Source organism: Rattus norvegicus, chromosome 9 (assembly GCF_021556685.1).
Source record: "Rattus norvegicus strain SHRSP/BbbUtx chromosome 9, alternate assembly SHRSP_T2T, whole genome shotgun sequence".
Lineage (NCBI taxonomy): Eukaryota > Metazoa > Chordata > Mammalia > Rodentia > Muridae > Rattus > Rattus norvegicus.
The window spans coordinates 14,120,029-14,134,373 of NC_141542.1; the positions used below are offsets into that span (position 1 = coordinate 14,120,029).

General features: G+C 40.6%; 1 protein-coding gene across 15 annotated transcripts in view; it reads right to left on the reverse strand.

Annotated features, from left to right (window-relative positions):
- LOC148003342 (sulfotransferase 1C2A-like) overlaps positions 1-13,488 on the reverse strand; it is a 29,791-nt gene extending 16,303 nt beyond the window's left edge. Inside the window, exons 1-6 of one of the 15 annotated variants that reach the window (XM_087568364.1) lie at positions 13,231-13,449; positions 11,466-11,677; positions 7,400-7,478; positions 2,888-3,392; positions 579-756; positions 105-230 (exon numbers count right to left, since the gene is read on the reverse strand). In XM_087568364.1, coding sequence (XP_087424490.1) covers positions 105-230; positions 579-729 — 277 coding nt within the window. In that variant the 5' untranslated portion in view covers positions 730-756; positions 2,888-3,392; positions 7,400-7,478; positions 11,466-11,677; positions 13,231-13,449. Of the gene's footprint in view, positions 1-104; positions 231-578; positions 757-2,887; positions 3,393-7,399; positions 7,479-9,621; positions 9,680-11,465; positions 11,678-12,801; positions 12,944-13,230 lie in introns of those variants that run through there. The other 14 variants (XM_087568363.1, XM_087568360.1, XM_087568371.1 and 11 more) reach the window with 14 other exon arrangements.
- Positions 13,489-14,345: the final 857 nt, after the last annotated feature.

The window sequence follows — 14,345 nt, forward strand, 5'->3', positions numbered from 1 at the left end:
TAGGGGGAGGGAGAGAGACAGGATAGGAAAGAAAAAGAGAAGATGAAGGGACAAGGACAGAGATTAGACAGAAGAGGAACATATATGGAATCAGGGTCTCTTACCTGAAGGCTGGGGTGGCTGAGCCCACTCAATAAAAGGGTGTCGGTGTTGAATGATGGTTCTCTGGCACTTCTCTACATCCCCATTCTGCTCAATCATGTTGACAATTTCTTGAATCCATGTTGTCCCTGGGAAGACCATAAAGATTGAGTTAGAAGATTATTCTTCAAATATACTAATGAAGGGGTGTGGATGCAGATGTTGGCTTTACCTTCTGTTCTAACCAGGATCTTGTTAGCTATAGAAGAAATACTTTGGATCTCTGGGAAAGGTAAAAAAGTAGAGACAAATCTCACCTCTTCCCAAGAAAAATGAATGGTACAGACTAAGCTTCAAGATCCCAGGGATAAGACATGTGAAGTAGCACCCATTGTGGGACAAAAAGAGCCAGCTTCTAACTGTAGGTAGTTCTAACTTAGGTGAGGAGTTCAGATAGCTCAGAGGATGAGGCTGGGGCTACTACTCTACCAGGTTACCTGATTTAGGGTAAGTACAGATGAGGAGGTCATCTGGCTTTGCCTTGAAGGTCTGAATCTGACTCCAGTTGTTGACAGTTGGATCCATCAGTGGGATCCCTGCGACCTCTTTCAGTTTTGTCTGTCTGCTCAATTCTGGGGCCAGGGCCATGATGTCTCAGGGAAGAAGGTTTAGTTCCTGTGAGAAAAGATCAGAATGGAATTCTTTTTTCTTTCTCTATTTTTTTTATTAACTTGAGTATTATTTACAGTTCCAGTCTTATTCCCTTTCCTGGTTTACGGGCCAACATAAGGGATTATGTTTAGCAAGGAAACTCCCCCTCCCCTTCTTTATGGGTGTTCCCCTCCCCATCCTCCCCCCATTGCCGCCCTCCCCCCAACAATCTAGTTCACTGGGGTTCAATCTTAGCAGGACCCAGGGCTTCCCCTTACACTGGTGATCTTACTAGGATATTCAGTGCTACCTATGAGGTCAGAGTCCAGGGTCAGTCCATATATAAAGTTTAGGTAGTGGCTTAGTCCCTAGAAGCTCTGGTTGCTTGGCATTGTTGTTCATATGGGGTCTCGAGCCCCTTCAGGCTCTTCCAGTTCTTTCTCTGATTCCTTCAACGGGGGTTCTGTTCTCAGTTCAGTGGTTTGCTGCTGGCATTCGCCTCTGTATTTGCTGTATTCTGGCTGTGTCTCTCAGGAGAGATCTACATCCGGCTACTCCAGCTTGCTTCTTCTGACCATTTGCTTGGCAAGTTGTTTTGAGCCTTTCACTCTGAGGTGGTGTCTGTGTTTTTCTCGGAGGTGTGTTTCCTGTAGGCAGCAGAATGCAGGGTCCTCGTTGCGTATCCAGTTTGTTAATCTATGTCTTTTTATTGGGGAGCTGAGGCCATTGATGTTGAGAGATATTAAGGAATAGTGATTATTGCTTCCTGTTACATTCATATTTGGATGTGAGGTTATGTTGTTGTGCTTTTCTTCTCTTTGTTTTGTTGCCAAGACGATTAGTTTCTTGCTTCTTCTAGGGTGTAGCTTGCCTCCTTATGTTGGGCTTTTCCCTTTATTATCCTTTGTAGTGCTGGATTTGTAGAAAGATATTGTGTAAATTTGGTTTTGTCATGGAATATCTTGCTTTCTCCATCTATGTTAATTGAGAGTTTTGCAGGATACAGTAACCTGGGCTGGCATTTGTGTTCTCTTAGGGTCTGTATGACATCTGTTCAGGATCTTCTGGCTTTCATAGTTTCTGGAGAAAAGTCTGGTGTGATTCTGATAGGTCTGCCTTTATATGTTACTTGACCTTTTCCCCTTACTGCTTTTAATATTCTTTCTTTATTTTGTGTGTTTGGTGTTTTGACTATTATGTGACGGGAGGAGTTTCTTTTCTGGTCCAATCTATTTGGAGTTCTGTAGGCTCCTGTTACGCCTATGGGTATCTCTTTTTTTAGGTTAGGGAAGATTTCTTCTATGATTTTGTTGAAGATATTTACTGTTCCTTTGACCTGGGAGTCTTCACTCTCTTCTATACCTATTATCCTTAGATTTTATCTTCTCATTCAGTCCTGGATTCCCTGTATGTTTTGGACCAGTAGCTTTTTCTGCTTTACATTATCTTTGACAGTTGAGTCGATGATTTCTATGGAATCTTCTGCTCCTGAGATTCTCTCTTCTATCTCTTTTATTCTGTTGGTGAAGCTTGTATCTACGGCTCCTTGTCTCTTCTTTTGGTTTTCTATATCTGGGGATGTTTCTATGTGTTCTTTCTTGTTTGCTTCTATTTCCATTTTTAATTCCTTCAACTGTTTGATTGTGTTTTCCTGGAATTCTTTCAGGGATTTTTGTGATTCCTCTCTTTAGGCTTCTACTTGTTTATTTATGTTTTCCTGTGTTTCTCTAAGGGAGTTCTTCACGTCTTTCTTGAAGTCCTCCAGCATCATGATCAAATATGATTTTGAAACTAGATCTTGCTTTTCTGGTGTGTTTGCATATTCCGTGTTTGTTTTGGTGGGAGAATTGGGCTCTGATGATGACATGTATTCTTCGTTTCTGTTGCTTGGATTCCTGCGCTTGCCTCTCGCCATCAGATTATCTCTAGTGTTACTTTGTTCTGCTATTTCTGACAGTGGCTAGACTGTCCTATAAACCTGTGTATCAGGAGTGCTGTAGACCTGTTTTCCTTTTTTTCTTTCAGCCAGTTATGGGAACAGAGTGTTCTGATTTCGGACGTGTAGTTTTTCCTATCTACAGGTCTTCAGCTATTCCTGTGCCCTGTGTCTTGAGTCCACCAGGTACGTCGCTTGGAGCAGGAAGGTTTGTCTTACCTGTGGTCCTGAGGCTCAAGTTTGCTAATGGGGTGTTGCTTATGAGCTCCCCGGGGGGACAGCAACCAGGATTATCTGCACAGCCCTTTCCGGGAGCTTCCATGCACCAGGGTTCCAGATGGCGTTTGTTTTTTCCTCTGGAATCAGTAATGTGAGCAGAGTGTAGTCTCCTCAGGTTTCCCACGCGTGTCTGACTTTCTGAAGATTTAGCTCTCCCTCCCATGAGATTTGGGTGCGGAGAACTGTTTATCTGGTCGGTCCCTTCAGGTTCCGGTGGTGTCTCAGGGGCATGGGACCTGCTGCTCCTGTGCGCTTATTTCCAGGAACCCAGAGGCCGTATACAGTTTTCTCTGGTGCCAGGGATATGGGCAGGTGTGCGCACTGTTGGTGGTCTCTTCCACTCTGCAGTCTCAGGAATGCCCACCTGTCCAGGCGGTGAGCTCTCGCTCCCATGGGGTTTGGGAGCAGTGAGCTGGTGGGGGCCCAGAATGGAATTCTTAAAGTACTGTGATAAAGCATATACAACATGAAAATGACTCTTAAGTATCATAAGTGGATGGCTCAGTGGCATTAATAATATTCCTGCTGTTCTATGTCTACCATCACCTTCCATCTCCTGAAAACATTTTACTTTTCTAGATGGAAGCTAGGAGCCCACTACTGCTAAAGCTCAGTGCCAGGCTACCACTATTTTCCTTTTTATCTCCTTAAACTCTAGATGCTTTAGAGTAAGTTCATTTTGTCTTCTTGTGAATAGCTATTTTATTTAGTTGAATATTCTTAAGGATCGGCTGTATTGTGGCATGCTATCAGATTTTCTTCCCAATTAATGCTAACTTTTATTGCATGCCTGCTTGTAGTGTGGTTTGTTTATCCATTTCCTTGTCCACGGGAACTTGGAGTGCCTCCTTTCAACTATTGTACTATAAACAATGCACAATACCTAAGCTTCTACATTCATATTTTTGGGTTCATAACTCAATGCAGATATGCAAAATAGTATGTTCTCATTTTTGAGAAATTGTCATAGAACTTTCCTACAGTGGCTGTATCATTTAAGAAGTCTACCAGTAGTATATAGTACTCTCGAATCACTGACATGTATCTCCCTTAAATCTCCATCCCAATAGATTTGTTTTGCTTTTCCTTCATGACTAATAATGAATATCTTCTCATGTACTTACAGTCTACTTTATGTCTTTTTTTCAGAGAGAGACACATTGTTCCACTGTTTGTGGTTGGTTGCTATACCTAGAAACTTACAAATATATGAATAGGAGGGATGAATGATCTTCTAATACTCAAGAGTAAGTGGCTATTGTAGTTTCAAAGCACATCTACCACTGCTGCTCAGAGGCATAGCAAGGTAATGTTCAGTGACTGCTACAGTAGTGAGTACCACTATTATATTTATTATAAGCAACTCGTTTTTAGTTCTTATATAATTTGAAGCCTAGAACATTAGAGGGAAAGAATATTTATGGAAAGTGTAACCGCGAATAATTGCTAGTAATTGTGTAAAGAAAACTACAGTGAATGAGAGAAACAAAAACTGTCCAGGCTGGCCAGATCAAATATCAGGATGACAGGTTCCCAGAGAAAGTTGAGTTCTCTGGAATGGATGCAGTGCTTTTAGAAAATGAAGACCCGGTTTTACTTGAAAACATTTCCAATATAAGCAGCAGCTATAGTTGTAGTATAGCAGAGAGGGTGTACTTCCCATAAAACTCTGAGATGTGATATAGTCAGCTTCAGCAGAGGAAGATAGAGTATTGCCATCTCCCCTTCCTTTCTTTTCTTTTAAGGTAAGAGTAGATAGGATCTCTGCATATCCCAGGATTGCCCATAGCTCCCTCTGTAGCCTTGAATGTACAATCCTCCTGCTCCAGTCTCCTTGGTTCTGAAGTGGCAAGTGTAAGCTCACTCACTTAGTTTGGAGCACTGACATTTCTAACATACCTTCCATGTTAGGTCCTTCCCTTTTAATTCACATCACAGGTTTAGCATAAGTAATAATCATTCCTCTAAATATAAGAAGGCTTACAAGATTCTAAATCAATGGTTTGATAAAGACCTCAGCTAGTATCTGTCTACTAATCTCATAAAACTTCTTTAAAAATTGCTTCTAAGTTACAAGTGTGCGTGAAATTTAAGATGTTCATGCAATAAGTCCATATTCACAAAGAAAACTAATACAGAAATTGTTATTACTTAATGTATTTTTGTCCTTTTCTTTTTTTTTTCTTTGAGCCTGTAGAAATAGAGTTTTAAAAAGGTTACTCATTGTCAGAGTCAGGATGTGCAGTGCCGGACGTGCCTGAGGGAGAGCCAGAGATAGGACTTGCCAAACCAGCTACCAGTTCCAAGGACACTGATCATCCGTAGCCACCCCCTCCCCTTCCTTCACTCCCCAGAAGTGAGTCATCTCCCTGAGTGAGATGAGCCACCCTACCCGAGCTGCTGAGCTGCTAGATAGCATGTACTCCTTGCTGTTGTAATTTCGAGCCGAAAGTAAGTGTGCACCATTTGAAATGACCAATCATGTGTAACCACGCAAATGTCCCTAACCTCCCCTATATAAACCCCCGAGTTTGGAAGCTCGGGGTCGATTCCTCTGTCTCCTGTGTGAGATACGTATCGACCCAGGATCCCGCTAATAGGGATCTCGTTAATAAAAGCTACCTCTTGCTGTTACATCAAGACCGGCTACTCGTGATTCCTGGTGGCACCCCACCCCATGATTGGAGCGAGAGACGAGGCTCCCCGTTCAGGGGTACGCTCTTTCAAGCCAATTGTTAAGATATAATTGCCCACCTAAACATACAAATCCCAGTACCATCCATCCCTTAGGAACATTAGTAACAACCTGTAAATACACAGAGCGAGATCTTTACATCAGTGTCCATTGTCCTGCCAGCGAGTCTCTCTCTCTCGCTCTCTTCTCCTTTCTGTTCCAGTCTCCTCCTCTTCCTTCAAACTTCTCTCCCACCCATCCTTCCTTCTCCTCCAATGACAGGCCTCCTTCTATCCTGTACCTACCCCTCACCTGTATTTTACAAATTCAATGGGGAGAAGTTTCTAGTGAAGTCACCTGATTCCTGAGTACTTGACTAGGCAGCTGTCCTTGGGGCAGTGGAGTTAGCATCAAAATACAGATAACTCCAGGGCAAACCAGAACATTTCCCCCTTTTTGTCCAGTTAAAAAGCCTTTTCACTTATATATAAATTGAGTACAATTATTACCATTCTAAAATTTATAAAGCATATGATATACTCAACACCCAGTCCATCACTTTTTTAGTTAAACAGAACATTTAGTTATCCATTCCAGCTTAAGAAAGGCTTAAAATGTATATTATATCTTGGCTAGCTTGTATACTATCTGATAACTATCCAATAAAATATGTATTTTCAGAGTTAAACAGCCTGATAGGCTATGAGACTGTAATCAGTCTTCAACCCTGCCAGAAATCTTTGAATGACCAAATATCTATTAAGATAGGAAGCCTAACATGGCTTCCAGAACTACGAGGTTGTAGAGACAAATCTCCACTAGCACATTCCCCTATTAGCAACATGTGAGTGCAAGTCTGCAAGTCTACAGTGTCCTTTTCAAATATAAATTTTGGTATTCAGTATAACAGTTCCCAAACACATTCTCATTTTGAACTCCAGTAGAACTTTGGTGGTGGATATGGGAGTCCTCAAAGTATATTGATGATGCAGTTCCCTCTACCAGCTCATAGACAAAAGGGAATAGATTTCAAGGCCTTTAGAAGCTGAGAGTAAATTGGAGGCAACAGCCTCAGTCCTTCACCTGCACAACAGAACAGAAGGCTGATGTTCAGCAGATGAACTGAGGTGGGATGTTTTCCCCAAGCCTCTTGGTGTGCAGACCTTCATTTCACCTAGCTGCTGTAATCTGCTCAAACTTCTGACCAAAAACAGTTAAAACAATCAGTAGGGTATGATGGCAAGCAATATGAGGGAAGCTAGCAGAAAGAGTGTGACTTTGAGGCCAGTCTAGGTTACAGTAATACTGTTTTAAAGCACTAAACCTGTGAGTCTGGAATGCCATGCAACCAAGGGAGCCATCCAGAGCAAGAGTAAGGTTGATGTGTCGAAGCCTTGAAAATCTCATCCTGATACCAGCAGGAGTAGGACTGTTTTCCTCCTTGCTCTGGGTGTGCATTCCCTGTGCACATAAACCCTATGATCCCCATTTTTGCCACCCTTGAGGTAGTCATGCAAAATTACAGATTATCCTTCCTCTTTCCCTGTAAGGATATGTTCAGGAATCAAATAGTCCTCCACAGGTAAATGAACATTCCAAACATATGAACACCAGCCAGTAATATACCCTCAGTATGAAAACTCCTACCTACTCACCGAGGTATATATAGCCCTTAATAAGCCCAATAAGAGAGAGCTATTTCACTGAAAACCATCACTAAAGAAGGCTATTTATCCCTTTGCATTCACTCCAACTGACACCCTGTGAAATCCACATACCAGAATAAACTTTGTTCTTTTCAGTCCTGCTCAGTGCACAATGGTACCTGGATACCTCAAGGGCAGAAGCAGACCTAGGCTGGCACAAAACAAAATAAGAATAAAGGAAAAAGTTTGAGTTAATTAATTCATCCTTTGTTTTCCTATACAAAATTGCAAGTATGCTTCTGCCTCTGCCTCTGCCTCTGCCTCTGCCTCTGCCTCTGCCTCTGCCTCTGCCTCTGCCTCTGCCTCTGCCTCTGCCTCTGCCTCTGCCTCTGACTCTGCCTCTGACTCTGCCTCTGCCTCTGCCACTGCCTCTGCCTCTGCCTCTGCCTCTGCCTCTGCCTCTGCCTCTGCCTCTGCCTCTGCCTCTGCCTCTGCCTCTGCCTCTGCCTCTGCCTCTGCCTCTGCCTCCAAAATGCTGCGATTCCAGATACGTACTACCACATCTTGTTGCATCATTTTAAACTGCTCAATTTGTGAGCAAGTGCAAACTATTTGCATAAACTAATATTGCAAAAGCATTGGTGGATATGATGGACTGAACTGTGTGCCTCCACATTCACATGTTGAGCTCTAATCTTCTTACTTTAAAATGTGTCAGTTTGAGACAGGGCCCTGAAGATGTCATTAAGTTGAGATGAGGCTCCAATTCTATCATACTAGGGTTCTTCTTAGAAGAGATTTAGACATACAGAGAAATACCAAGGGATGTACACAGGGAACAACATGTGTGGACATAGTAAAAGAAGGCCCCCTGCAAACAGAGGAAAAGGCCTTGAGAAACCATACTGACAGACACCTTGATCTGGGACTTTTTTGTAGGAATTTTTTTTAAAACTGAGCAGAATAGCATGATCAGTTAAAGCTCAGAGACCTGCTGTTTCATTGAACATTGGAAAATAAAGAAAATTATTCATTTGTCTTAGTGTTTCTTTTTTACTTGACCAAACAAGTAACTGAATTTAAATAAGTTTAAAATTATGACCTGGAGGTAAGGACTGAACATCTTCAGTTGACAGAGACCAGCTCATTAATAGAGTCTGTGTGGTATAAAGGTAGATTTGAGGGCTGAGTGAGGCCATGGAAGTATGTACAGTGAGTCAGGTGGGGGCTGATGTGTAGTTCTGTAGTAAAGGTTTGCCCAGTGTGCACCATGCCCAGCTTGACAATGTTGGGGAGGAATAGAGGTTTCTGAATGCCTTATCTTACAGTGATACAAAAGCCACAGACACCCAGCTGAAATCAGATTCTCAAGTTTGAATGTGTTCCCAGAATTGGAGTTGATGTGTGCACAAACCTCACTTCTGCTGCTGAGCAGAAGCAGAGATCACAGGGGAAGAACTGAAAGCAGCTTCCTGTGCTACTGAGCACCAGTGCCTCGCAGACTGGGTACATCAAATACTGAGAATGACACTTTCTACTTCTGATAACCTCATAGAAGGTCAAGGAGCACACAGGTAGAAATACACCTGCCATCTGACAGCCCACAGCATGCAGGCTAGAAGAGAAAAAGAGTGCTTCCTTGGGCTTCTACTTATAGGTGGTCTCAGCTGTGGTCACTGCTATTTTTAGAGTAAGGCAGATAGACACACAGACTTTCCCAGGCAGGCTCCTTTTCGTCCTCTGAGGCCAGGTCCCTGTGGCCTCCTTTGTGAAACAATCTCTAGTCTTTTCCATAGAGTTAACCTTTCATCTTGTTTTCTGAGACAGGTCCTCACACTGTCCTCCAGACACGATTTGAAGTCATAACTGTCCTCCACCCTCAGCTGCAAGAGGATCTAAATTTACATGAGAACTTCCCAGATCTTATGCCACAGTGCTATGGTTACTTGCTTATATAAGTAACTTCCCTAAGCAGGAGACCTGGTCCAGTTTTTTTTATAGGCCTAGCTTGAATGGTGTCCACAGACTTAACGAAAGAAGGTCCAGTGTGGTGAAGAAATAGTCATAGCCAGAGCAGTGTAGATGGCTGACAGGAGGGGAGTCTTTGTGAGGGAAAAGTACAGTATGCACAAAGAGATGGTATTGTGGAAAGGTGTCTGCATGAATTTCTAAGTTGAACACAGCCAATGTTAGCTTCAGATTTTTTTTTTATTATTATTTTTCTTAGGTTTCTTAAGACTTAGGATCTTTCTGACTTGAGTTACACCACTTACACATTAGCACCTGTATGTCTGAGAACTAAGAACATACACCAACAAGTTATGCCAAATGTTTTAGATAAGCTGTGTTCTTACCTTCAAACTCTAGTTTTCACCAATCTAAAAGCTGGACTGCCCAGTGTTCGGTAAGTACAAAGGTACACTTAGAGGAAGGAAGAAAGTATTTCTGGTATAGGGCAAGCACAGATGCTCAAATTCTACTATGCCAAATATACCCAAACTTTAGCAATCAATCTCAAACAATCTGTAATCAACGAGATCAGCTAGAGCTTTAATCAACAGAGTCACGACTACAAGAAACAAACTTTGGCATCTGGCCAATGAGGAAGTAAGTCTCACTGTTTAGGGATCACTGTTCTATAAATCTCCACTACCTTAAGTACTTTCAGACTCAAGGCTGTTTAGAGAAATGCACAGAGGCAAACACACTGCTCCTCCCTCTCTAAGACCACCTGCTTCCCCACTATGTGCAGGCCCTGGCTTTGTTGCAGAGTCCCCATGCTACGTGGTCTTCTTCCTCTCCAGTCTGATAGAGTTTAAAGTGGGAAAAACAAGAGTATTGCCATGCTTATGTTCAAAAAGAAAAATAACTCAAAAGCTGACACATTCAGCCTTTTACTCAAAGCACCCTGTGCCTAGATGAGTGCAGCCCTTATAAAGTTACTCAAACCTGGCACATGAGGCTTACATCCATGACCTCATTTACCTTTTAAGACTCGTGATGCTAAGGTGTGCCAAACTAAAAAATTATTAACCACCAGGATTCACAAAGTAAACTAATTCCCAATCTCCCCTTAACTGTGATTAAAAAGAAGCTTAAAACATGAGTGAGTTTAAAAAGACATTTCAAAACACGAGTCTAAAGAATCTTTGTTTTTCTTCTACCACAAGAGCTAGTCTTAGTTACTTGGGTCCTGTTCTGTTGGCAAGTAAACAGACTTGGGTTCAGTAATGGAGAAACTAAAATACTGGCTGCATGGTCTCAGGTATCCAGTGGAACCTTCTTAGAGATTTCTTTTCTATATGTATAAAATGTGAGTCATGCTAACTACCTCCAATCAGTACTGTTAGATTAAAAACATGGAACCAGGGCTCTGAGGTTAGAGTGGGTGGGTAAGAGAGGGAGCATGCTCATAGAAGCAGGGGGAGGAGGTATGGGAGAGAGGGAAAGGGGATAACCTTTGGAATGTAAATATATAAAATATCCAAGAAAAATAAAATTTAAAAAGAAATAAAGAGAGAGAGAAAGACAGACCCAGCACAGACTAAGTAGTTACAAATGCTGGCTTTTTCCCTTTCTTTCCAGAATATATTCATTGATGCACACATATGAAGAATGACAGAACAAAAGTTTAGACGAAGAAACTATGTATATATTTATTTATACTCACATCATCCCATGATATATATATATATATATATATATATATATATATATATATTTGCATGAAGAAGGCAAATTAAATTCCTTGATGTTGTTCTTGGCAACCTCAGATCAAACTGAGCTTACTAGATCTCTTCTGGCAACTTCCAAACTTGCTTTAGCCATGAAATTAAAGCTTAACTCATCTTTTGATACTGTAATTCCTCCATGGCTGATATGTCTTCTACCACCTCCTTTCTAAAGAGGTTTTGTTTGTTGACTCGCAAGTCACAATTGCCCTGTAGCAGAAGACCCTGTGTCCTAGTATCTGTGTGGAGATATCCTACGTTGCATGCTACTATTTTCACACTCAAAGTGTCACTCTAGACTCTTTATCCCATATAAGAGTGATATTGCTAATTGAATAGCTATGTATTGAGGGTGAATGCAAAAGAGATAAATCAATAGGTTCTAATAACCTGGCATATGTATTTAGTGAGCATTGATTACAACTGATTCCTTCATGGTCACAGTGATGAACTAAAGTGACACTCACCCCTCCAACAGCTCTATTTGCTTCCTCTACCACACAACAAACTGTGGGCCACCAACCAGACGCCAATAAATGAGAAAACAGAAATGGTATACAGCTTGCCACAGTTGAAACAGGCAGCTAGAAGCCAGGGGAAAAGATGGTAAAAGTCCTCAAATATTCAGTCACTCCTGACAGCCCATTGTTCGAGTAAAGGAGCCTCTAGAAAAGAAAATCTGTAAATATTTATAACCATAAATGCACTAAACACAAATTCATAAAACAAATACTGTCTATTAGATCTAAATCCACAGATTAACCACCACAATGACATTTGATGACTTTAGTATCCCATTGTCAAAAACTGAGAGGTTGTCCAGACACAAACTAAACAGAGAAACACTGGAAATGAATGAAATCGCAACACAAAAGGACAAAATATATCTTATAGCACATCTACCTGAACATTAAAATTATACTTTCTCCTCAATGAGACAAAGAAATCTCTCTAATATTCACCGTATATTAGAACAAAAAGCAACTTTCAACAAACACAGGAAAATTGAAATAACTTCCTGCATTCTATCTGAACACAATGAAATATTACAGCTTTGAATGCTTAATGAAAATCTAATTGAGAGATCAAAAAATCAATAACTTCATCATACATCCAAAAGCCTTGAACAAACCAAACCCCAAACCAGTAGATGAAAAGAGGTCAAAAGTTAATGAAATGGAAGTAAAAAAAAGTTTACAAAGAATCCATTAAATTAAAAGTTTCATCTGAAAATATTTTGGCAAACTCTATGTTAATCTAAGCAAAGTAAAAAGAACTCACATGTAGAAAGCCCTGAATGAAAGCCTAAGTGCATGTGTGTTTTTACAGACCCAAATAATAAAATGAGAAATGAAAAAGGAAATATTATAACATATAAATGAAATTAAGAAAAGTATAAGAACATATTTTAAGTCTCTTTTCCACTAATCTAAAATACCTGAAAGAAACAGATGAATTTTTAGAAACACTTGACATATCAAAATTAAACCAATAAAAAACAAATGAGCTAAAGAGATCCATAACTTAGTAATGAGACTGGAGAAATAATAAAAATAAAACATGTCCCAAATAACCAGTGCCAAAGATCAGATGGACTCACTGCAGAATTTTAGCACAAGTTCAGAGAAGAACTATCCAATTGCTCACAAAATAGAAAAAGAGTGTATGAGCCAGCAGATATAGAGGACAGCTATAAAATGCTGACTTCTGGAAATGACACAGCTGGTGCAAGAATCAAGTAACTCAGAGCAGATGTGGTTACCGGTATAACACCTGTACAAGATCATCAAGCCAGTTAATTACCCTGTAGTAGATAGTCCTGTGTCTTGGTGTCTCTGCATACACTGCATGCAACTATTTCACACTTGAAATGGCTTACAAGAATTGGTAAATCCAATCACAGGACCCATGCCCTCTTCTGGCTTCTGTGGACACAGGTAAAGCCCTCAAACATAAAAGAAAATTACTCTAAACAACTTCTTTTAAAGAAAAATAACATTTTTCTTGTTAGCCAACATCATTTGAAATTTGCCCTTGTCAATTGAAGAGCCAACAATCCTATTCATCTTTCAAAATGTGTAATCTATTTTCTTACATTTTTGGTTGTTAGCTTAGCCTTTAATGGCTGAGCCATCTCTTCAGCCTAACAGCATATTTTCTATTCAGTGTTTAATGGCATTTCATTTAAAGGACTAAGTAAAGTCGGTGCTATATGCTATCTTTATTACTTACAGTTAGTGTTTAAGCACAAGCAGTATGTGTCTCTAAGGATACTAAGCAGAACAGATGCACGTCTTGCTTTTCTAACAGTCTCTTCCAAAGGTCCTCCTTCAGATTAGTGAATTCCCTGATCCAAGGTTAACTGGCAGCACAGGAATCCACACACTTTGACCCCATCCTGGAGGCACCAGAACATCTTGGCATGAATGCTGTGGCTTTCTTCAGGAAATCACCCCTCAGTGTTGCCATATTGTATTATGATTAATAAGTTTACTTTTGATAGTATTGGCCACATATATGTTTGAAATCAGGGTTGGACTTTTGTCCTCTAGAGGAAAGAGCATGCAGGCTGAATTAATTCTCAATGTGGGAGGAAAGTGACAGAAACATTCTTCTTGAGGGCCTCTGTTCAAGGGAGGGAGAACAGTGCACTACACTTATGTCTTTTCAGACTTTAGGGGGCTATTGGTGATGTCTAGTAGCTTCTGGCAACATGTTCTAGTTAGAAAGCCAAAAGGTTCTATGAACAGGTAATAGGAGGCTTTGAATTCTATAAAAAGATGGAAAGAAATACTGATATTGTTCTAGTAATTAGTGATGATGGCCATTTATTCATTAAATATTGGTTGATTACTAGGAACTGTATCAGACATGGAGGAGTGTGCAAAGAAAGAAGTGTTAAAAATCTTAAGATTTTTAAAACTTGACACTGCATGTGTTGTTACCGCTCTCAAAATCTTAAGAGAAATGGCCCAAAACTCCTGGGTTGAGTATATAGTCCTATCTCCTGCTTCTGTAAAAGACAGTGGAATTCTGGAGACAGGTAAGATAAAAGAATGTGCAATAGGACAATGTGCTCCCTTGGTTCTGTCCATTCAGATGCACTTACTGGCTGGTAAACATGGTTATCCTGAAAACCTTCAGTGGTGGCACCCTCTACATAGCAGGGTCTTAGTTTGATTTCTCTTCCTATTACAAAATAGCCTAGACTAGGTAATTTATCATGAAATGAAGAATAGAGAACCTTGTGACCTCTGAGGCAGAGGTATCACACAGTGAAGAGCAGGAAACATTCTAGTTCTTGCTTTATGTATTCTCACCCAATCCTATTTACTTTTCAAGGACCC